Raw genomic sequence first — 20454 nt, forward strand, 5'->3', positions numbered from 1 at the left:
CCAGCCTCCTTCATCGTCAACGCACAGATAGCATGATCTCGTGGCCCGAGGTGAGCAGACTGACGTCAGACTACACGTCCGACGTGTATTGGCTGTCGAGGAACATGCCGGTCGGCGCGACAGCCCCGTTTGCAGCAATGGCTGCTACAATGATGTAGGAGCCCCCGCCTTGGTACGCGGCGAAGGCGCTGCCGACGCAAAGTGCCGTTCCTGTCGCGACCAGAATCAGTTTCTTCCATCTCTTACTAGTTGAGCGTGCTGGAGATGGAGACAACACCGCACCTGCTCGATCTTGACGCAATCGGGGTTGTCTCTCCCGTAGGAGACCGACGACATGGCCGCTCAAGTGTTCTTGTATTAATGAGAAGGTCAATTCACGACTATCCAGCAGTGGCAGGCAGCTTCGTCCACGCCGATCTTTTGATAGGCCACTTGCGGCTCACGATAGCCGCACAATGGCGAGCGCTGCGGCTTTTCCTTCGGGTTTGCTGTCCGCCTTGCAGAGAGAAGATCGCGCCGAGACTAGCGATAGATCCACTTTTAACTCGACTACTACGTAGCGGTCGACTAAATGCTGAAAGGCTTCATTACTGTTGTAAGTGCTAAGCCAGCATCCTACGGCGGTGGTGGGTCTGTTCGGATCCCACAAACCGAGGCCCACGAGCATTTTTTCGTTCTTCAATCTTGAGAAACAATGGTTTGAAGAACCTAACCATATTTTCTTATGCGAACACCAACTCCGCTGGTGTACAGCGGATGCCAAATATCCAGCATCACACGTGCACCAACTCTAAGAGCGAGTCATCGCCATTCAACAAGCTCTGGCCAGCCCCCCCCCCTTTCCTAAACGTACGAGTTGCAGTACGACTGTAGCACTCGTTGCCCGCCGTTTACGGCTTACACTGTCAATTCACAGTTGTAAAGATGAAGGGGAACGTCTGAGCCGCTCAACACCGTTTGTGCTGCCTTGAGCCCCCTCTTCCAGGACCTTCATCCAGTCGTCCATCGAACAGCAGCGCATTCGGACGCTGCTCGACGCGTCGTGATGATAGTCGTCGGCTGCATTTTTCCGTGATCATGAGAACGTCTTGCTTTCAGTATGTTGACCAGATGAACACTGCGGTGCAGCTGGCGATTTCTTAGGAGTGCATGCACACTGTAAAGATTTCCAGCACCCCCACAGAGAGGCACACACACACTGTCGAAGTGACTGTGGCTTTTGCCCGCCTATCCAAAGTTCGTCAGCTGGGCGTCATGCCTGGTGTTCGGCGCTCGAAGTGAGCGAGTGTGGCACCGCCGCGCCTGATACCGGGAAGGACCAGACCCGCACGCCTTCCAGTATCACCTGGGGCGTGACTGCAGCGCGCGGCAGCGTTGCACGGTAGCACTCAGTGCCTGCCTCAGTCTCGGGTGCGGACAAATCCGTCCGCGGGCTCTGTCCATTGTCTGCTCGCGGCTCCGGATACTCTCGCGCGTGCCCGACCGGCTCTGGCGATTTTCTCTTCGAGTGGTGGCGGCGAGCGCGGTGGACTCACCAGCGCCTCATGCTCGACCCGACAACGCCGCCGTAAGTCACGTCGTAACGGTCCTAGGGAGCCTGCAGATGTTTTGCACGTGAGTCAACGATTCTTTTTCGCCCCCGACAACAGTACCAGCTCAACTGAGATGTACTCCGCAGTACCGTGAGACCGAGGATGGCGCCGCGAGCGAAACCGGACTGGAACTTCGTCAACTTAGTTACCGCTATTGCGGCACTCGATACTGTAGGTGGCTGCCTGCCTGCTATGCCATAGAGCGCTCGCCAAGGAGCGCCTTCCTTCCTGCATCGAATACCATGCACCGCATGATACCTGGTATGCAAATCCCTGGCCGCAAAGGAGGCAGGCAGGCAGGCAGGTCCGCGGAAGTTCAAGTCCTCTTTCGAGCGGGGCTTTCCAACTTGAAATCAAGCGCGACGGCCGAATCTCGCTTGGCTAAGACAATTAGGGGCGCGAAAGACGTGGTCGCCGCCAAGTGGCGCGCGCAAGCTGGCACGACAGCTTTGCGAGCGCCAGCTTCTGGCCGTCATGCTGCCATCCTGCACAGCAGCAGCAGCTCGGCGCTGGTGCTGCTTCATACAGCGCCATGTGCTCGTGCTCCGCCTGGCCAGTCAGCGCGGCGAGCAAGCCGGTGGCGCCAGGGCCTTCCCGCCCGCCCCAGACGGGCCACGGGCTGGCTTTGGCAGTCACGCATCAGCGCTTGTGAGTCTCGCACAGCCGCCGGGCTTGACCGTGAACGCCGCATGGCCGGGAGCCATCTGCCGCAACCTCGCTCGCGCGCTTGCTTAGGATCTGAACAATGGCTCCGTCCCTCTTCTGCCCTGATTTGGCGTTCTCGGTCTCCGGCACAATCGAACTTGCCAAGTCTCGGCCACAGGCGTATCCGCACTGTACCTGCACCTCCGGGTTAACAGACTCGAAATACTACAACAAGCAGCATGTTCCAGCTCACGGACTCGCTCTTGCGCGGGGTCATGCACCACCGCCCGCAGTTCCCGCTCGAGCTGTGCCACCCGCCGGCCTTCGAGCCCAAGAAGCTGGCGCTGGCCTTCCCGACGCCCGAGTCGGACACCACCAGCGTCGCGTCCACGACGCCCAGTGAGGCCTCCACGGTCTCCACGCCCGTGCTGCGCGAGCGCATGAGCTTGAGCTTCATCACGAACCCCCACACGAGCGACCCGGTGCTCGACGAGCAGCCGCAGCAACAACAGGAACTCATGCACATGCAGATGCAGCCACCGCAGTTCCAGCTCCAGCAGCACGCGCCCAGCGCGCTGGGGCTCCCGCCTGCGGGTGGTGTCATCTGCTCCAAGAAGAACTGCTACCGCACGGCCAACAGCCTTTTCGGCGCCTTCTGCGAGTTCCACAAGCCCAGCCGCCTCTGCAAGGTGCCTGAGTGCCGCAAGTGCGCCAAGACCGGCGGCTTCTGCATCTCGCACGGCGGCGGCCGCCGGTGTCGCCACGAGGGCTGCGTCAAGAGCGCCAAGGAGGGCGGCTACTGTATCGCCCACGGCGGCGGCAAGCGCTGCCGCGAAGAGGGCTGCTCCAAGTCGGCTCTGGCCGGGGGGCTCTGCTCCGCGCACGGCGGCGGGAAGCGCTGCAGCGCGCCCAACTGCGCCAAGACGGCGCTCAAGGGCGGCCTCTGCATCGCGCACGGCGGTGGCCGGCGGTGCGAGGTCGTCGACTGCACCAAGAGCGCGGTGGGCGGCCACCTGTGCGTCTCTCACGGCGGCGGGCGCCGCTGCCGGGAAGCCGGCTGCAACAAGGGCGCCGTCCGCCGGGGCGTGTGCATCCGCCACGGCGCTCGGCAAGATTGACCGGGTTCATCCACCGCACCCCACCCGATAGTTATAAGGTCAGGCAAGGCTAGCTTAGGGGCCGCGCCTCATCTCCTCGTGTAAATGCATCCAAGAGAGACTGTAAATTCCCCCCTCTGTCACCTCATTCACTTCCGCCAACCAGCACCAGGAGCAGTGTTCATCCGCTTCCAGGCGAGGAGCAAGGCGATGTTGCGTTCTCGTCATGCACCATGACTCATCAGGTCCAGGTGTCCTGGCACATTTATGGAGGTGATACGGTGGTGGTATTCCGCAGGCCGTGATTGAATTGATCCCCAGCTGCTCCGGACATCGCGTGCGCTGCGAGGTCACCGACTCGGTGACCGAGCCCCGTCAACTTGACGGTACCATAGGTGCGCACACGCATTAGGACGCCCGAAGCCGAAGACGGTGAGCTTCCTGCTGGCCCCCAGCTGCTGGGTGACTGCGGCGCGGACTCGGCGCCTAGGGTCTGACTCAGCTCGGCCCTGCCATAGGGCGCCCACATCACGCGCGGTCTTCTTCTTATGCATCCGTACCTCGCCCGATGCAGAGATCGCCACGCGGGCTTTGCCCGGCGGCACCGAGAGTGAGTCAACGACGACGAGCGCCCAGCTGGCGCCCGTAAACTGAAACGCCGAATCGTTGATCTGCACAAAAAAAACTCGCGAAAAAACGCTTTCTTTCGGCGCCGATGAATCCAGCGGTGAGCGACTGCGACTGACTGCACTTCGCCCGCAAGCTCAAAAACTTGGGGGTGATCGCTCACTTCCTTCGCTCCATTGCCACCGCCGCCGCATGTGCCCTATGATAGAGATTCGACAAACGCTCGGTCGGCCTCACATCCTGGTGCACTGCACGCAAGCGGTCTCCGGCCAAATTTTTCTCGCAGCCGGCAGGAAACTTACGACCACAGAAAAGCCAGTCACTGAGTCACTGTTGGATTCCCCCGCTTCAGTGCCGTCTTGTTCTCAGCGCGAGAAGCTACAGTATAGATCCAAGCGCCGCAAGATGGCGAGCGCCGCGATGGTCGTGTACTGCTTCGACACGCTGCAGTCGCACTTCGACGGCGGCGTCGAGCCCACGCCCCGCTTCGACGTGCAGCAGGAATAGTACGTGCCTCCTCCTTCTTTCTCTGTTTCTCTCTCTATTGTCCTCTATGGGAATAAGAAGGATGTCGCTAATAAGACGCTTGCTTGCCTGCTCTGTGTGTGGCGTTGCTCGTCCACCGCGGCCAGCCCGCTGTTCGTGACGTGGGAGATCGAGGAGCAGGGCGGCACCCACCTGCGCGGCTGCATCGGCACGCTGGCGCCCACGCGGCTGCGCAACCTGCGCGACTTCACGTTCAAGAGCGCGCTGCGCGACCGGCGCTTCGACCCCATCGGGCCGCAGGAGCTGCACCGCCTGCACTGCTCCGTGTCGCTGCTCGTGGACTTCCAGGACGCCGGCAGCTTCGACGACTGGGAGATCGGCACGCACGGCATCATCATCGACTTCAGCGACGCGCGCGGCAGCGAGTACAGCGCCACGTACCTGCCGCAGGTGGCCCGCGAGCAGGGCTGGACGCACGTCGAGACGGTCACGTCGCTCATGCGGAAGGCGGGCTACCGCCGCAGCGTCTCGCAGGACATGCTCAAGACCGTCAAGGTCACGCGCTATCGCAGTTCGATCCACAAGCTCACGTATCAACAGTACCTCTCCCTAAAGCAAGAGATACTGGACAGTGCGTGAGCTTCGCGCTCGCTCGCTTGCTGCACGTTGCACGTTGCACGTTGCACGTTGCACGTTGCACGGATGCTCTTCGCTGTCTGCACATTAGTTGGAAATTCGTAGTCTGCATGTTCCAGAGCATCGTTCACTTTTTTATTGGTCGCTCATTGGTTTGCACCCTATTGACGGGATGGTTCTCTTTGTCTGTTCATCTAAAACGCATTGCATCGTGAATGCTGCGCCTGGCGGTTTAATTCGCATGCGGGTCGCCGCGTTGGAATAGTGCGTCCTCGCTTGTCATGAGCAAGAAGCACCTGTTGGTAGTTTTGCTTTGGGGAGGTGTAATACCCCTGTGGCGGATGCTTAGCTTCCAGCATCGGCATTTCTCTGTGCTAGGCGCTCCCGGTAGTCATCGTGAACCTGCTTGATGAGGCTCTCTCCACCGAGAAGCGGGTCGTAGTTGGAATCGTCCTCGCTACCAGTATAGTTGGCGACCTCGCCCCCATCGTGGTCTATGAGATAGGCGTCATCTTCCAGCTCGATCCCCTGCAGCCCAGCCTTCATCGAACCTTCCGCTTCATCCCCCTTGTCGCGACGAGCAGGAGTGGTTGCGTGCTGGCGCTTGCTCTTGGCAGAGGCCGTGTACTGACCTGCAAGGCGTGAATAGACATCGGTCTGTGGGGCTGGAGGAGGCATTGTACCGAAGGCGCCGCTGCCTGGAGCCGTGGCAAGTTCGTTGTCGTCACTGCTGTAGTCACGCGGACGGTCTGTCGTTACGAAGGACATCGGCTGCCGCAATCCAGAAGAGCTGACGTACTGCTCAGACTCATTTTCGCGCTTCATGTTGGCAAGCACCTCCAAAACTGAGTTGCTCTTCAACGAAGGCGGGTTCTTAAAACCTCCGGGAGTTCCAACGAACTGCTCCGTCGGGGTATTCGCGGAGCGCTTGAGCTGCCCCTTGTCTTTCAAGCGCCGTGAACGATTACGCTCCGAGCGGCTTTGCAGAATCTCGCGCTTCGAAGCGCTTTCCCGCACACGGTTTTTGTGGATCCCCGTAAAGTTCGTGGGGTTGGAAAGCCGCGAGAAGATGGAGTTTGAAGTTGACGAAGAATCGTCGCTACCCATGTGGGGCGAGTCTTCCTTAGTTGCGTCGTCGCCTCCATCGTCTCCCTGAAACTCGTTGTCCTCGGTTCCGACGCGGCGTTGTGAGCTGCGACTTTTCTGTGATGACACCGACGCAAATTCCGTGCTACCGCCCACGTTCTCCAACTCCATTCTAAACCGGCGCCGGTCCTGCCCGAATGAACGAGTAGGCTGAACATTGTCATCTTCGTCACTTCGCATGGGAACATCTTCGCTGCCCTCACGGTCGCGGTCATCGTCGTTCTCATCGGTGCCCATATCTTCATCATCGTCCAATTCGTTAGCCCAGGAGGCTGGCCCAGACTGAGCCTGCTGGGTCACTGCAGTGAACTTGCTCGATGCCGAAACAGGAATACGTGAGCGGGGAGTCAGGCTTGCCCCTGCAGCCACCTTGCTCAGCTTTTTCAGTTTCGTTTCCAAGTACCGAACACGGTCTCTGCTCGCAGCAAGGTCTTCCTGTTCCTGCTGAAGCCTAGCTTCGATTGATTGCTTCTCCAGATCGATCGTTCGCGAAATAGTCTCCAACTCCTCGCATTTCTTTCTTAGCACGGAATTTCTCTCTTCAGACACAGAGAGCAGAATACGGCTGCGCTCGTCTAGTGGCTCCTGCGGAGGTGACGACTCGTCGGCACTCAAACCGCCATTTACCACGCGCTGCAATGACTCTTCGTAACTCTGCTTGATTTGCATAGTTTTCTCTCGTTCTTGTTCAAGATGACGGGTTAGCTCTGCCATCTCGACCTGCTGCTTCGCAAGCTCTTGCTCCTTACGTTGATCTTGTTTCTTCACATCAACCGCCATGCCGAAGAGCATTTTCAACAGAGTCCGTGCCTCAGGCAACGATTGCGTCGTCTCGATTTTTGCCAACGCATTACCTCCATCCACAATCCGTACATCGTCTGAAATCTCAGAAATTTTCTCTTCCTTGTACTCCAGTTGAGCTTGGCAAGCTTCGATACGTTCTTCCAAGTCATAGAGTAACTGTTCCTCAGCAGGCGTCAACTGCTGCTCCTGGCGTCCGCTGTTGCGTCGACTGAGCGGCGAGCTTTGCATAGGCGAGGTGAGCACATCACGAATGTTCGTCTGAGAAGAAATAGAGCTCTTAACCTCCTTTTCAAGCTTGTCGCGCTGAGCATACAGCGCCTCCATTTCTTTTGCCACAGCTTCTCTTTCTTTTTGCAGTTGTTCCAGCTTTTGCTGCTCCTCCGCACGTTTCTTCACCTCCTCCGACAACCACTTTGCATCACGGTCAGCACGATTCGCTCCAGCATTTTTCTTACGCCCGTAAGTGGCATTCATTTTCCTGGCCTGGGCAGTCAATTGTTGCTGGTGCTTGAGGCGCTGCTTCGCAGCTGATACCTCTTCCATTTTGCGCTTCAGTACCCTCTCCTGGGCATCCTTTTGCGATCCCAAACGCTGAATTTGCTGCTTGTCACGCTGTTGACTACGTTTGAGGCTCATGATTTCGCGGCGACGCTGCTTAGCCTCTTCTTCGTAGCGCTTTCTCTCCTCTTGCATTTTCTTGACCAAGTCCACCTTTTGTCGCTTCATGTTGCTGATCTCAGAGTTCAACACACGTAGCTGCGTCTCGTTTTTCTTCTTCTGATTCATGAAACGATTGATATCGTTTTGCTTTTTTCGCAAGTTCTGAAGTTCCTCCTCTTTCACTTTCAAGTCTCGAGATAGTTTCGCCAGTCGTCCATTTCCGCCCGTCGTGTCGCCTTCAGCAGCAGCCTTCTTTTCAATCTGCTGGATTTCATCAACAAGGCGATCGCGATCAACCTGCGCTGTGCGAACCTCTTCCACCATTTCTGCCATCTTCTGCTCATAAAAGCTCTTCATTCTATCGTAGTTTTCTTGGGCCTGGCGGATATTCTGCACAAGCTGTTCCTTCAAGGAAATATCATGGGCAAGATCCTGGACCGACTCACCAAGATGGCGTTGACGACGTTGGAACACACGCATACGATCGGCCTCCTCTTGGTTTTCCTCCTCAACCTCCATGCCGTCTGCCGAACCATCGCCATCAGCTCCGCTACCGTCGCTATCACCACCAGCATCGTCACCGCTTTCTCCTCCTTTCAACTTATTAAGAAGGGCAGTTTCTCTTTCAATATCTTTCTCAGCCCGCTCAAGCAGCTCGTTACCCATCTTGGTATCAACCGCTGCGAGCGAAGGTAGAACAAAAGCTGGAGCCGTCGACGGCCGGGCTCCGCTACTGCCGCTGCTAATAGATCCCGTAAAGCTCATCATGGCATTGTCACGCTCTCGCTCAGTCGCTCGGAGTTTTTCTTGTAACTCACATATTGTTCGCAACTGATCTTTCAGAACATTCGACTTGGATTCTCGTTCCTCGGGCGAAACAGAACTTCCATCTGCGCTTTCTTCCACGCACAATCTCAGGTAATCACGTTCTGCTTGAGCTGCAATCATCTCTTCCTTCAGGTGATCAAGCTGGGTTTTACCACGCTTGAGCTCAGCCGTCAGTCTAGCCACCTCGTTTTCAGCATTCTCCGCACGCGTGCGCAGGTTGCCGAACGAGTCAAAGTCACTCGCCATTCCAATGAAATTCGTCCCAACAGTTTCCATCTTCAACTCGCTTTCCGAAAGGCCCGGGTTGCGCAGTCGATGCACCTCCATCTGCAGCATTTGCACCTGGCGACGGAGTTCCATGGTCATAGCCGACGCTTCATCACGGTTGACAACGGGCTTGTTCTGGATGTTCCTCGCTCGGTTGGCATACTTGAGCGCATTCAGCGTCTCCTCGAAGTTGACATCGGCAGGGCTCACACAGGTAAGCATCAGCGTCCTGCTGTTTCCACCCAGCGAATCCTGAAGCATACGCGTCAACTTCGAGTCGCGATAGGGGACGTGCACCTTTCCCCTCTTCTTGTCATCACCCAGCGCACTAATGACATTTCCGAGCGCAAGGAGTCCCTTGTTAATGTCGATGCCCTCTTTCAGTCGTTTCCCTTCGGCCTGCGTCCGCTTCTGACGCTCGGATCCGGCGAGATCCACAAAGTTAAAGTACGAGCTCCTCGTCTCGTAGTCTCCTTCCTGCATCTCCTTGCCGTCGGCAGGTGGCCCCCCAATGGGGATATGCTGCACCATGGTGACAGTGAAAATGGCGTGGGAGCGACTCGAGTGCGCGTTCATGAGCGTGCTGCCCGTCGTGCGGCAGAGCGTGCCCCGCTCCAGCAGCCGCATGCACTCGTCCGAGTCCACGACCTCGACCTCGGACGCGCCCGTGACCTGCACCTCTCCGTTCTCCGCCTCGCGGAGACTGACCTTGCTCTCTCCTGAGGAGTCCCCGAGCGTCACGAGCAGGTCGTGGATCTCCTCGCCGTAGATCTCCAGGAAGCGGATCTTGAGCGACGCCCTGAAGTGCGCGTTCTCCTGCGTCTTGGCGTCGATCTGGTCGAACATGAAGCTGATGACGCGCGGGATGATGCCGTAGTCCTCGGGCGGGATGTGCACCGAGCTGCCGCTGCCCATGGTGTACGTCTTGCCCGAGCCCGTCTGGCCGTAGGCGAAGATGGTCGAGTTGTAGCCGTCGAACGTGGCGCGGATCAGCGGGTCCACGCAGCGCCAGATGTCGCTCTGCTGCGCGTACTTGCCGAACACGTAGTCGTACGTGAAGGCGCGGTTCTTGCCCATGACGATCTGGTTCTCCTCCTCCAGCACGGACACGCACTCGTCGCAGCGCTCCACCTTCTCGCGCCCGATGAGCGGCCGGATGCGCACGGCCACGCGCACGGAGGAGCCGTCGTCGTCCGCCATGGCGCTGCGCTACAGTAGGGAGCGAGAGACGCGGGGGGCGCAGAGCGGAAGTCAGACGGAGGGCGCTCGCCTCGCCTCGACTTCCCCGCGCTTTTCCGCCAACAAGTGCAGCAAAATTGCAGTGGCGGATCGGAAAAAAAAAGTGGAGCCAAATAGGCGGTACAGTGTGCCATAAAAATGGTACAGCACGACTTCAACTTGATGCACTTCCTGCCGACAGGTAACGCTACTACCTACTCGTCATCGTCGCCGAAGAGGCTGTCGAAAAAGCTCATGACGCCGCCGCTAGACTGCTCCGATTCAGCGGCAGGAACGTCGTCGAACTCGCTACCGTTGGTCGAGCTCTCGCCGCCATAAATATCGTCGTCCTTGACGCTCCAGTCGTCCTCAGCGCTGTCAGAGCTAAACTCTTCGCCTCCGTCAACGTCAGTTGCCGCACCAGCTTCGTCGGCTCCGCCAGCGCTCGCACCTTGGTCACCGCCGCCGCCACCGCCCATCATAAATGGAAACATCATGCCGCCTGGACCACCGTGAGGGATGCGAGAGGCCATCTCTCCGACGACGCGGTCGAAAGGCAGGCTCTGCAGATAGATTTTACCAGGCCCGGTGAGCGTCGTCACGAACAGACCTTCGCCGCCGAACAGGACGTTCTTCGCTCCCTTCATCATGGTGATGTCGTACTGCACGCTGGGCTCGAACGCGACAAGACAGCCGCTTGAAATGCGGAGCACCTCACCGGGCTGCAACTCGCGCTCAATCAGCGTTCCAGAAGCACGAACCAACACGTCACCGCTCCCCGTCAGCCTTTGCAGAATAAATCCTTCACCTCCGAAGAAGCCGACGCCGAATTTCTTGGCAAACTCCTACGAAATGACGTATGCCAGTGTTAGTGGACTCTGCTTACCCAACGTATATTGGTGGAAGCCGCAGCGAACCATTTCGATGTTGACGGTGTCCGAGCCGCACAAAAAGGCCCCTTTCTGGCAGATGATCGACTCGCCAAGGAAGTCGCTCAGGCGGAGATGGACAATCTTGCTAGGGAAACTCGTGCCGAGCGCCACTTTGCCCTTCTCGCTGCCGTGGTAAGTGAAGCGCGACACGAAAAAGTTTTCTCCTGTCATCATGCTGTCGATGTGGCAGCACCACGGTTACACGTCAGACCGATAAGCTCAAGTGTCAACACGCCTGGAGCAGCGGCTATTGTTGACGTACCGCTTCATGCCTTCGCCAAATCCTCCAGCGGTGGTCGTCTCCATCTCCACGCCCTCCGTCATGTAAATCATCGCTCCCGTCTCCGCGCGCAGACATTGCTCGGGCTCGAGCTCAATCTGCAATACAACCGCAACACCACAAGAGGAAGTGAGCTCGTGTGTCGAAGACACGGGTCATTCGGAGCCAGCGAGGTTGTCTTACGTGCACCACTTGCGAGTCGTGGCCCTCGATGGACATGGCCGTGTCAAAGTTGATGGGGACGAACACTTCGTTGCCTGTGCTCTCGTGGTGGGGAAGCGTGACCGCCGCCGTCTCCTGGCTCTCATCCTTCTTCGTCTCGGGCTCCGTGGGCTTAGCTGCGGCCACCTCCTGCGGATTCACGCCCGGGAGGTGACGCACAGTCTTGCGCATGTCCCGGTTGTAGTACACAACGTCGCCTATGCAAGATACCGGCTAATCAGCGCTCTATCCCGTCAAGAGCATCATGCCATGGCTACCGGAGCGAAGGGCTCTTTTTCTGGTGATTGAAGCCTCCTGCACGCACCATTCCTGCGGCGAATGGCCTCCCAGCCGTCGGGCAAGGCCGACGAAAAGGCTCTTGCCTGGTGCAACATAGCGACGCGAGCGGATGGCGCCGCCTTGGGCACATATCGGAGCAGTGCGCGGCGCAGCATGTTGGAGTGAGCGTGTCTCGACAATGAATGAATGCGGCGGATATGCATGCTCTCAATAGTGGGCCTTCTGTGGTGTGGCGCACACCACGACCGACCAGCCCCGCCGAGATCGCTCCCGCCGGTCTCACCCTGGAGGGGAGCGGTGGCTGCAGGCTGCTGGCAGACGTCGTTGATGCAACGTGCATCCCATGGACGTGAGGCGGTGGTGTATAAATATCTGTTGTGAGCCCGTGTGCCAAACTTAGCACTCACGAATGCTGGCCGCGCTCGATGGCTGCGCATTTGGACGCACCGCCAGCCGTGCGACGGTGCGCGAACGCAATTGCGCTCGCGCGGCCGTCGCAGTTGGCTGCTTCACTCGCGATGCGGATAACTTTAGCCATTCCCTTGCCGTCGTTGGGGGGCAACGAGGGCGACCTGGGAAGCGGCGTCCGTTACGCGCGCTTTTTCAAACGCGAAACCGCCTTCCACGTTTGGCTCGGTAATTTACGGGCGGCGATGCGAAAATTACGGTTCCCTACCGCAAATTTTGCGGTAGGCCAGGAATAACCGGGCGTGCGGCCAGCAAACTCACCCCTCCCTGGTTCCGAGCTATCTCCAGTTGCATATCGTCATGCCACCCGTCCCGAGATTCAAACGGGCCAGTGGTTTCGGATCCGCTGGCCCGTCCACGCGATCATACTCGCCAACTGTATGGCGAAGGAGTGTTGGTCGCCGCCGTTTTGAAACGGCGCGAAGCCCAAATTTGACGCCAGCGGTAAGTTTTCCCGCGCGTCCCCCCACGCGGCCGGCGCAACGCACGCTGGTTCATTCGCCAAAAGTCCGAATTCTCCTCAGAGCCCGCGCCAGCCAGCCAAGAGCCGTCGCAGGACCCCCGCCGCCGCGCACGTACAGCAACAGGTACAGCCCCTGCCTGCTGCCTGCACGTCCCCCCTGCCTTCCCCTTGAGTTCCCCCCGTTGTGGGGCCCTCCTCCCCCTCGGCGCTCCGCCAGACGGAGAGCCATACGAAGGGGAAGGGGGAGAAGGGACGACCCGCGATCTTTGCCCTTGCTGACGCCTCGTTGCCTCCTCCTGACAGACCAGCGACAACATGAGAGAGCTCGTTCACATCCAGGGTGGCCAGTGCGGTAACCAGATCGGCGCCAAGTTCTGGGAGGTCATCTCCGACGAGCACGGCGTGGACCCGACGGGATCCTACCACGGCGACTCGGACCTGCAGCTGGAGCGCATCAACGTGTACTACAACGAGGCCACGGGCGGCCGCTACGTGCCCCGCGCCATCCTCATGGACCTGGAGCCCGGCACCATGGACTCGGTGCGCGCCGGCCCCTACGGCCAGCTCTTCCGCCCGGACAACTTCGTGTTCGGCCAGACGGGCGCCGGTAACAACTGGGCCAAGGGACACTACACGGAGGGCGCCGAGCTCATCGACTCGGTGCTCGATGTCGTCCGCAAGGAGGCGGAGAGCTGCGACTGCCTGCAGGGATTCCAGATCACGCACTCGCTCGGTGGCGGTACCGGTTCCGGTATGGGCACGCTTCTTATCTCCAAGATCCGTGAGGAGTACCCGGACCGTATCATGTGCACGTACTCGGTGTGCCCGTCGCCCAAGGTGTCGGACACGGTCGTGGAGCCCTACAACGCGACGCTGTCCGTGCACCAGCTTGTCGAGAACGCCGATGAGGTCATGTGCCTGGATAACGAGGCCCTGTACGACATTTGCTTCCGCACGCTGAAGCTCACGACCCCCACCTACGGTGACCTGAACCACCTGGTGTGCGCCGCCATGTCCGGCATCACCACGTGCCTGCGTTTCCCCGGCCAGCTGAACTCGGACCTGCGTAAGCTTGCCGTGAACCTGATCCCGTTCCCGCGTCTGCACTTCTTCATGATCGGCTTCGCCCCGCTGACGTCGCGTGGCTCGCAGCAGTACCGTGCCCTGACGGTGCCCGAGCTGACCCAGCAGCAGTTCGATGCTAAGAACATGATGTGCGCCGCTGACCCTCGCCACGGCCGCTATTTAACTGCCGCGTGTATGTTCCGCGGACGTATGAGCACGAAGGAGGTCGATGAGCAGATGCTTAACGTGCAGAACAAGAACTCGTCGTACTTCGTCGAGTGGATCCCCAACAACATCAAGGCTAGCGTGTGTGACATCCCGCCTAAGGGTCTCAAGATGAGCACCACGTTCATCGGCAACTCCACTGCCATCCAGGAGATGTTCAAGCGTGTGTCCGAACAGTTCACGGCTATGTTCCGTCGTAAGGCTTTCTTGCACTGGTACACGGGCGAGGGTATGGATGAGATGGAGTTCACGGAGGCTGAGTCCAACATGAACGATCTTGTGTCTGAGTACCAGCAGTACCAGGACGCCACCGCAGAGGAGGAGGGCGAGTTCGACGAGGACGAGGAAATGGATGAGATGATGTAGACGCGTCGTAGTAGTTACGACCTCCTTGCTGATCGCCTTTGTTCAACTCGTGAGTAGTTTAGCCATCTGCAACTCAGAGAGAGGTTAGTGGCTCGGCATCTACAGAACAGAGATCTTATTACCTTTCTTGCCTTGTTGCGTCTAATCCATAAAAAAAAGCTTTGTTGCCCATACTGCTTGCTTCCCCCAGTGGGATGGAGTTCCTGCCCGTTTCGACGTTGAAAGTGCACTTCAAGCTGTAGCCATCTGACGTCACGAATCGTGACACACATTGGCCCCGATCTATTTCGGTGGTAAGGTTGAAGTTGACCTCGGAGCATTTGGTTCTTACCGCGACCATCACGTTACAGTATACAGATCAAGCAGCGATGCACCGAAGCGCGGGAACCCCTTCTGGGAGCCGCGATGGGCCTGGGATCCTCCCTCCCCGGATGACCGCCTCGCAGTTACGCTGCGTGGGGATCCCCAGGGCCTCGTACCCGCCCTTCCGCGAGTCCTTCTTCTACGACCCGCGCGCCAACACGGCGCTCAAAAAGGGCGGACGGCCACCGGACCGACAGGTGTACGCGCGAGACTCTAGGCGCATGTGGACGACTCGGGGGCCCAGCATCAACTCTCGTTTGCCCAAGACGACGGTGCAGCCAGGCACTGCCTTCCGCAACGAGTGTCTTAGTGCCGATCAACTCTACAGCTCTAGCCGTAACTCGCTGGGTTATGACGTCCACCGTAAGAGTTGAGCTGTCTCACCTATTATTTCCTCACTGCTCACTTTGTGCTGCTGCGGCCCAGGCTCCTTGCGAGGCACCAGTCTGTGTAGTACCACCCAGCGCTTTACACAGGTATGTGTACACCATCATCGTGGGATTTATACAATACACCTAATGTTGTTTGCTGCAGAAAAATTCTACACCTGAGTGCGTAGGGCCCGGGTCTTATAACGTAATGAAGAAGCCGAGAGGACTACTCACAGACCCACCACCGCCAAAACAATCCGTACGTGTTGTGTATGGGTCAATTGTTTTGACATCGATATTATTCACTTTTTTCTTTCGTTTCCAACATTTTCAGGATGTTGCTGTGCCTGATCGACTGGGTCAATGGGGCGGATGTCCTGATGCACGATCAATGGATTGTGCGGGCGAGTGGAAGCTCACCTCTGAAATACCGTCCGTCACGAAGTTTTCATTCCGAAAGGCGCGAGCATCGACATGGATTGAGCAGATTGAACAGCGGCAGCGGAGAGAAGACCCACTGGCGCGACGCAAACCAAAGTTCAATGCGGTGATCGCTCCAGAGCAACGACTACCTCACTACGTACAGGGGACAAGTAACCCGGTGCACGCTCATACGCCTGCCACATTTAAGACTTGTCCTCATTCGGCTCCTGAACCGCTTCAGCCCTTAGTTGTGTCACTCTATCCACATCCGATTAACGATGACGCCCAGTTATATTAGATTGGTCAAGGTTCACGAAGCAAATAACGTTGTACTTAGGTATTAAAATCTTATCATTCGTTACCACAAAATGATTGAGTTCGTACCAGCAGGGGCGGAGACGACACTCCTTCACCCGATGTGGCAAGCCGTTCGGAATGCCGCCGACTACTCAGCGGGACTTCAAGATGCTTCGAAAGCGGAGAATTGTTGGAAGGGAGCAGACAGCTTCGAAGCTGGTCGAGCGCGCATACGTCAGCTGTATTTACCATGCGAACCTCTTGCAGATACCGTGAAACAACAGCATCCTTCACTGTCGCGTGATCCGATGCCAAAAAATACGTTCGAATGATGTCATTGTCGCTGATCTGAACATGTTCAGTTCGGTCATCAACGCGAAATTCTGGATAATCACGAAGGAGGGCGTAAGTAGCTTCAGAAACTTGGATGCGGCCCGGTACTCCTCGGGACTCCATGAGATTTGCTATAACAGTGTGCCTGCCCCAAATGAGATAGCGTGGTTTCTTGATACCGACAACGCCGCCCACAACATTGCCAGTATGAATGCCTATACGCATTTGCAGTGCCACGTTCTCCTCTTTACAGAATCGGTTGATCTCACGCAGCATCTCAACAGCAAATGCAGCAATCGCTGCTGCGTGGTGTTTGCTACTTTTATGACTTGGCAGCCCACCCACAACAATGAAGGCGTCTCCTACAGTGTCCATCTTGTACACACCCAAGTCGTCAAGATGACGATCAAAGGCTGAGTAGATCTTGTTGAGCATCATACAGATCGCTTGTGGGTCGAGCTTTGATCCCAGTGGCGTAAACCCCACCATATCGGAGTAAAGCAGAGTTACTTCTGCTAGTTCATCCACAATGGTGGACTGTTGCATTAGCGCCTCGGCGTATTGCTTTGATGGCAGCATATTAGTTAACAAGTCCTCGCACTTTTGTCTTTCCAGATGAAGTGTACACTTCAACAAGAAATCGTGGCGTAAGCCGAGCTCTCTCTTGTAGCCGAAGTGTACAGCGAGACACGCTATAGTGAATATCAGGTAAAAACTTTCGGACATGTCCGCCCACGGTTCAGCTCGTCGTAGCGATGAACATGTAATATACACCACGAAACCCCACGTGTTTACCAATACAGCATTGCGGAAGCGAAGGCGCATCGCCAAGCCAACTATCACAGCGTGGAGCAAATTTCCATCCAAAAAGGTTATCTTCTGCTTTCCTCTTGGCTGCGAATCGTTGAAGGACGAGGTGTCAGACGCTGCAAGTAGCTGGATGTTCAATGCCGATATAAACACGAGCCCTGTTCCTGTACCCCATCTTTCCTTCAACCTAGCAAGACGCGGGTGTTTTTGCAAAAGCTTTACAATTGCTAGCAACAGGACAATCGTGCTGCTGTAAATCGCATACGCCCGTACATTTCGAGCGGTCCTTCCTGGATATACATCTTTGCTGTAAGCCCTGTAGATGATGGTAACCAGCAGATAAACAGCGCTCATGCGTAATGCCATGCTGAACTGCGGTGTGCTGTCACGGTTGTGTTCAACGCGAAAAGCTTTCTCCATTTCGCTTGCTGTACTTTTCACACTGTGAATATGTCGTGGTCCATTGGCAGCAATGACTTCATGATGGGAATTCGTAGCAACAACAGCGAAATTACTCTCGGGTGCCGCTTGTATGCGCGACGGTTTTGTTGGAAGCTGCAACCAATTAGTTTTACGGCTCGTTGAGCGTTTTTGATGAAAGTCCAACGTGAAGCGGTGAATCTCGACATCCTTCATGCAGCTCAGATAGTCATCACTACGGTGGTGAAGTGGCGACTTATACTCAAGGTCCTTCGCACGAATGGACTCTTCCACAGCGGCTTCAAAATCGCTACATGCATCGGGGCATGAGAATCTGCCCCAGCTCGATGGTGCACTGCTTTTGCCTTCAAGCCAAAATAGTCGGACCATCCCTTTGCCTTTGAGGTTCATCATGCCTCGATCTGAAATCATGTATGCTTCGGTACGAGAGAGGAGCTGGCGAGATCGATCACTAATCTGGATCTTACCGGCGCAACCGGATGAGCAAATACGGGAAGACGTGTTTACTGTGTCTCCAAAGAGGTGATAACTGTACGTCTTACTTCCTACTACACCAGCAACCACGGGACCTGAATGAATGCCAATTTGCAGTTGAATGTCCACACCGTTGAAGCTCCAGGCTTCTTCGTCGCAGATACTCATCATGGTCAAAGCCATGTCGGCCACTTTTTCGCAATGAAATGGGTCACGTTGTGGTACTCCAGCTGCGCACATGTAAGTTTCGGCGATAGCCTCAACTTTATAAACCCCTTGCGCGTCAGTGGCTCGGTCGAAGCAAAAAACAATACGGTTCATCAGCTGCACAAGTTCAATAGCTGAAGCATGCTTCGAAAGTGCCTGAAAATTGCTCACATAGCAAAAGAGAATTGAGACTTCGTCGTAGCTTTCAGCTAATCCGTCAGTGCGGTTGTCCTTCAACCGCTCTTTAATGTGCACAGGAAGCATTGTCTCAAGTAAATCGTCACGTCGTTTGCGCTCTTCATCGACCCTTAGCCGTTCCACAAACTCCTGGCGCACGTATCGCTCACTATGATAAGCTGAAAGTGTACAGAATGCCATCATGGCCAAGTTTGTAGTTGCATCCAAATCGTCCCACAAGCATGCATGACAGAAAGTCACTGCAAAAAGTCCCTTCACTACCATGTGCCACGAAGCACATATCGACGCCACCGTGAAGCGCATACCGCTCGCAATGAAGATGATGAGAATACAGATTAAGTTCATCGCACGAACGCTCTTTTGTGAGGCAAAAAGCGTAAGTTCCTCGTTTCCGCTGTCACTTGTGCCTGCTTCTAGTTCTTCCTCGGCCGCAGAGCTCACCAAAAATGCAAAACGAGGAAGCTGGTGTAGGAGATCTAGCAGCACATAGTGTGCGAGCAGGAGCCTGTCAAAATGTCGACGGAACCAGCTAGTGTATGTTGCAGCTTGAAACATAAGTGACCAGACGATGACAACGGTGCGTGAAACAAACACGAAATTGCACAGTAATCGAGTTTGCGTGAGATACTGTGCCACCAACATAATCACATTAATCAAGCTCACGATCCGGCTTGCCATGCGCACTTTGTTGGTCACATACATGTTGAAGTGTTTGCAAAAGGTTTCTTCCTGCACCGTATCACGGAAGCGCAGCGGGAATGTTTGCATGTCGACTTGCACCGAAGGGGGCTCCGTGGCTGAAGCAATTTCTGAGTTGAGGAGATTCCGCTCACTTTGACCTTCTGCAACTTTAACTTTACTTGTTTGCTCTATGCTTGATCGTAAAAAGTCACCAGGATGAACTTTATGACCCAACGCCACATCAGGAGAGAATAGGCTGTGAGAAGAGGAATGCTTTCTTGGAGTATCATTGAAAATGGTGCCAACAGGTAAGAAGTCAGTCGCCAGTGGGTATAAAATGCTTTGCCTGTGACTACTTTTTCGCCGCTCGGAGGTAAAGCTGGCCCTTTCCGGCAGCAGTTCCGGCAGCTTCTGCACGTTCTCTTCCTGAAGAGATGGCGGGGTGGCCTCGTGTTGTATGTCCTCTTCACGTCCATCCTCCATCCCGTTGAGACCGACAACCGATCCGATTTGTTTTGCAGCCAGGATCCCGACGATTCTTTATCGTGCGGTGCAGCGCGTGAGGGTTGCCATACACCAAGCTGGTTAACGAAGTCGACGCAAGAGTCGATGTAGCAGAGACTCGCGGTGTTGTCATTAACGTCTGAAAATGGCCGTTGCATTGCTACGTCGTCCCCAAATAGCCACCATCGCAGAGCCTTACGAACCAGGATGCTTCACGAGGTATGGATATATAAGTGCCCAACTCGTAGATGTAACGATCTCGCTGGGTCCGACACGCAATTGACGCAGTGTTCAAGTCATACCACACAGCGCCCACTTAACCGGTTTTGGTGCCGCACACTCCAAAACCAACACCGAACACGCTCTTCAAATACCTAAACGCACACCTTCTACACTTGCAATTCATTCCTACAGCCCCCTCCTTACGGTAACCTACATCCACCTACTTGGTAGCCTGTGGCTTGAGTCTCTTAGCGGGGTTGCGTCCCGGGATCTAAGCAGCGAATAAACCAGCACCTCCAGTCAGATCACTCACCCCAGCATTAGCTGCACACGCTGCACACATAAAACACTCTGCACAATTAACAAAAGAGGTAAGCGGGTACACCCCTTACTGACCAGCACGTCCGGGTTCTTGGGGTCCTTGACCCACGTGATGTTGCTGACGTTGGCGCTCTCCTTGAAGAGCAGCAGGAACTCGCCCACGCGCTCCACCTTGCCGCCCCACAGATACACGCGGTTACTCTTGAGCACCAGCTGCGTGCTGGCCAGCTGCAGGATGTCGCCCAGCCGCACGTGCAGCGCCGCCGTCTTGGGCAGCACGAGGCTCACGCAGCCCGAGTCGTCGCCCACCAGCAGCGTGGCGTTATTGCTGGCGTTAGCCTCGTCCTTGGCGTTGCACTCCAGCACGATCGCCTTCACATTGATCTCCTTGCTGCACAGCGCCGGCGACAGGTCCTTCACGCGCGTCAGCGTCAGTTTCTTGGGCTGGCTGCGGCTCGACATGGCTTCCTCCCCGCTTGCCCCTGTGCTTCAGTCCGATACTG

The 20454-nt window shown here is 56.4% G+C and overlaps 7 protein-coding genes across 7 annotated transcripts; 4 read left to right on the plus strand and 3 right to left on the minus strand.

Annotated features, from left to right (window-relative positions):
• Positions 1–2476: 2476 nt before the first annotated feature.
• IUM83_12715 (WRKY transcription factor 19) lies at positions 2477–3355 on the plus strand (the record flags this gene model as incomplete). Its single annotated transcript, XM_067937359.1, has 2 exons — positions 2477–2719; positions 2783–3355. The coding sequence occupies 2 exons, from the start codon at positions 2477–2479 to the stop codon at positions 3353–3355; spliced, it is 816 nt and encodes a 271-aa protein (XP_067790384.1).
• Positions 3356–4366: 1011 nt separating this feature from the next.
• IUM83_12716 (uncharacterized protein) lies at positions 4367–5086 on the plus strand (the record flags this gene model as incomplete). Its single annotated transcript, XM_067937360.1, has 2 exons — positions 4367–4467; positions 4594–5086. The coding sequence occupies 2 exons, from the start codon at positions 4367–4369 to the stop codon at positions 5084–5086; spliced, it is 594 nt and encodes a 197-aa protein (XP_067790387.1).
• A 342-nt stretch (positions 5087–5428) lies between these two features.
• IUM83_12717 (Kinesin-like protein) lies at positions 5429–9988 on the minus strand (the record flags this gene model as incomplete). The annotated part of the gene is made up of 2 exons (XM_067937361.1): positions 5429–8286; positions 8674–9988. The coding sequence occupies 2 exons, from the start codon at positions 9986–9988 to the stop codon at positions 5429–5431; spliced, it is 4173 nt and encodes a 1390-aa protein (XP_067790386.1).
• Positions 9989–10221: 233 nt separating this feature from the next.
• On the minus strand, positions 10222–11874 carry IUM83_12718 (uncharacterized protein; the record flags this gene model as incomplete). The annotated part of the gene is made up of 5 exons (XM_067937362.1): positions 10222–10851; positions 10924–11113; positions 11201–11316; positions 11402–11637; positions 11745–11874. 5 exons carry the CDS (start codon positions 11872–11874, stop codon positions 10222–10224), a joined length of 1302 nt encoding a protein of 433 aa, XP_067790391.1.
• A 745-nt stretch (positions 11875–12619) lies between these two features.
• IUM83_12719 (beta-tubulin) lies at positions 12620–14306 on the plus strand (the record flags this gene model as incomplete). Its single annotated transcript, XM_067937363.1, has 3 exons — positions 12620–12631; positions 12712–12774; positions 12954–14306. 3 exons carry the CDS (start codon positions 12620–12622, stop codon positions 14304–14306), a joined length of 1428 nt encoding a protein of 475 aa, XP_067790352.1.
• A 431-nt stretch (positions 14307–14737) lies between these two features.
• On the plus strand, positions 14738–15523 carry IUM83_12720 (uncharacterized protein; the record flags this gene model as incomplete). The annotated part of the gene is made up of 5 exons (XM_067937364.1): positions 14738–15032; positions 15096–15145; positions 15204–15299; positions 15375–15414; positions 15486–15523. The coding sequence occupies 5 exons, from the start codon at positions 14738–14740 to the stop codon at positions 15521–15523; spliced, it is 519 nt and encodes a 172-aa protein (XP_067790432.1).
• A 4327-nt stretch (positions 15524–19850) lies between these two features.
• On the minus strand, positions 19851–20413 carry IUM83_12721 (SOSS complex subunit B; the record flags this gene model as incomplete). Its single annotated transcript, XM_067937365.1, has 2 exons — positions 19851–19901; positions 20027–20413. 2 exons carry the CDS (start codon positions 20411–20413, stop codon positions 19851–19853), a joined length of 438 nt encoding a protein of 145 aa, XP_067790433.1.
• Positions 20414–20454: the final 41 nt, after the last annotated feature.

Source organism: Phytophthora cinnamomi (assembly GCF_018691715.1).
Source record: "Phytophthora cinnamomi strain GKB4 chromosome Unknown Contig46, whole genome shotgun sequence".
NCBI classification, from domain to species: domain Eukaryota; phylum Oomycota; class Peronosporomycetes; order Peronosporales; family Peronosporaceae; genus Phytophthora; species Phytophthora cinnamomi.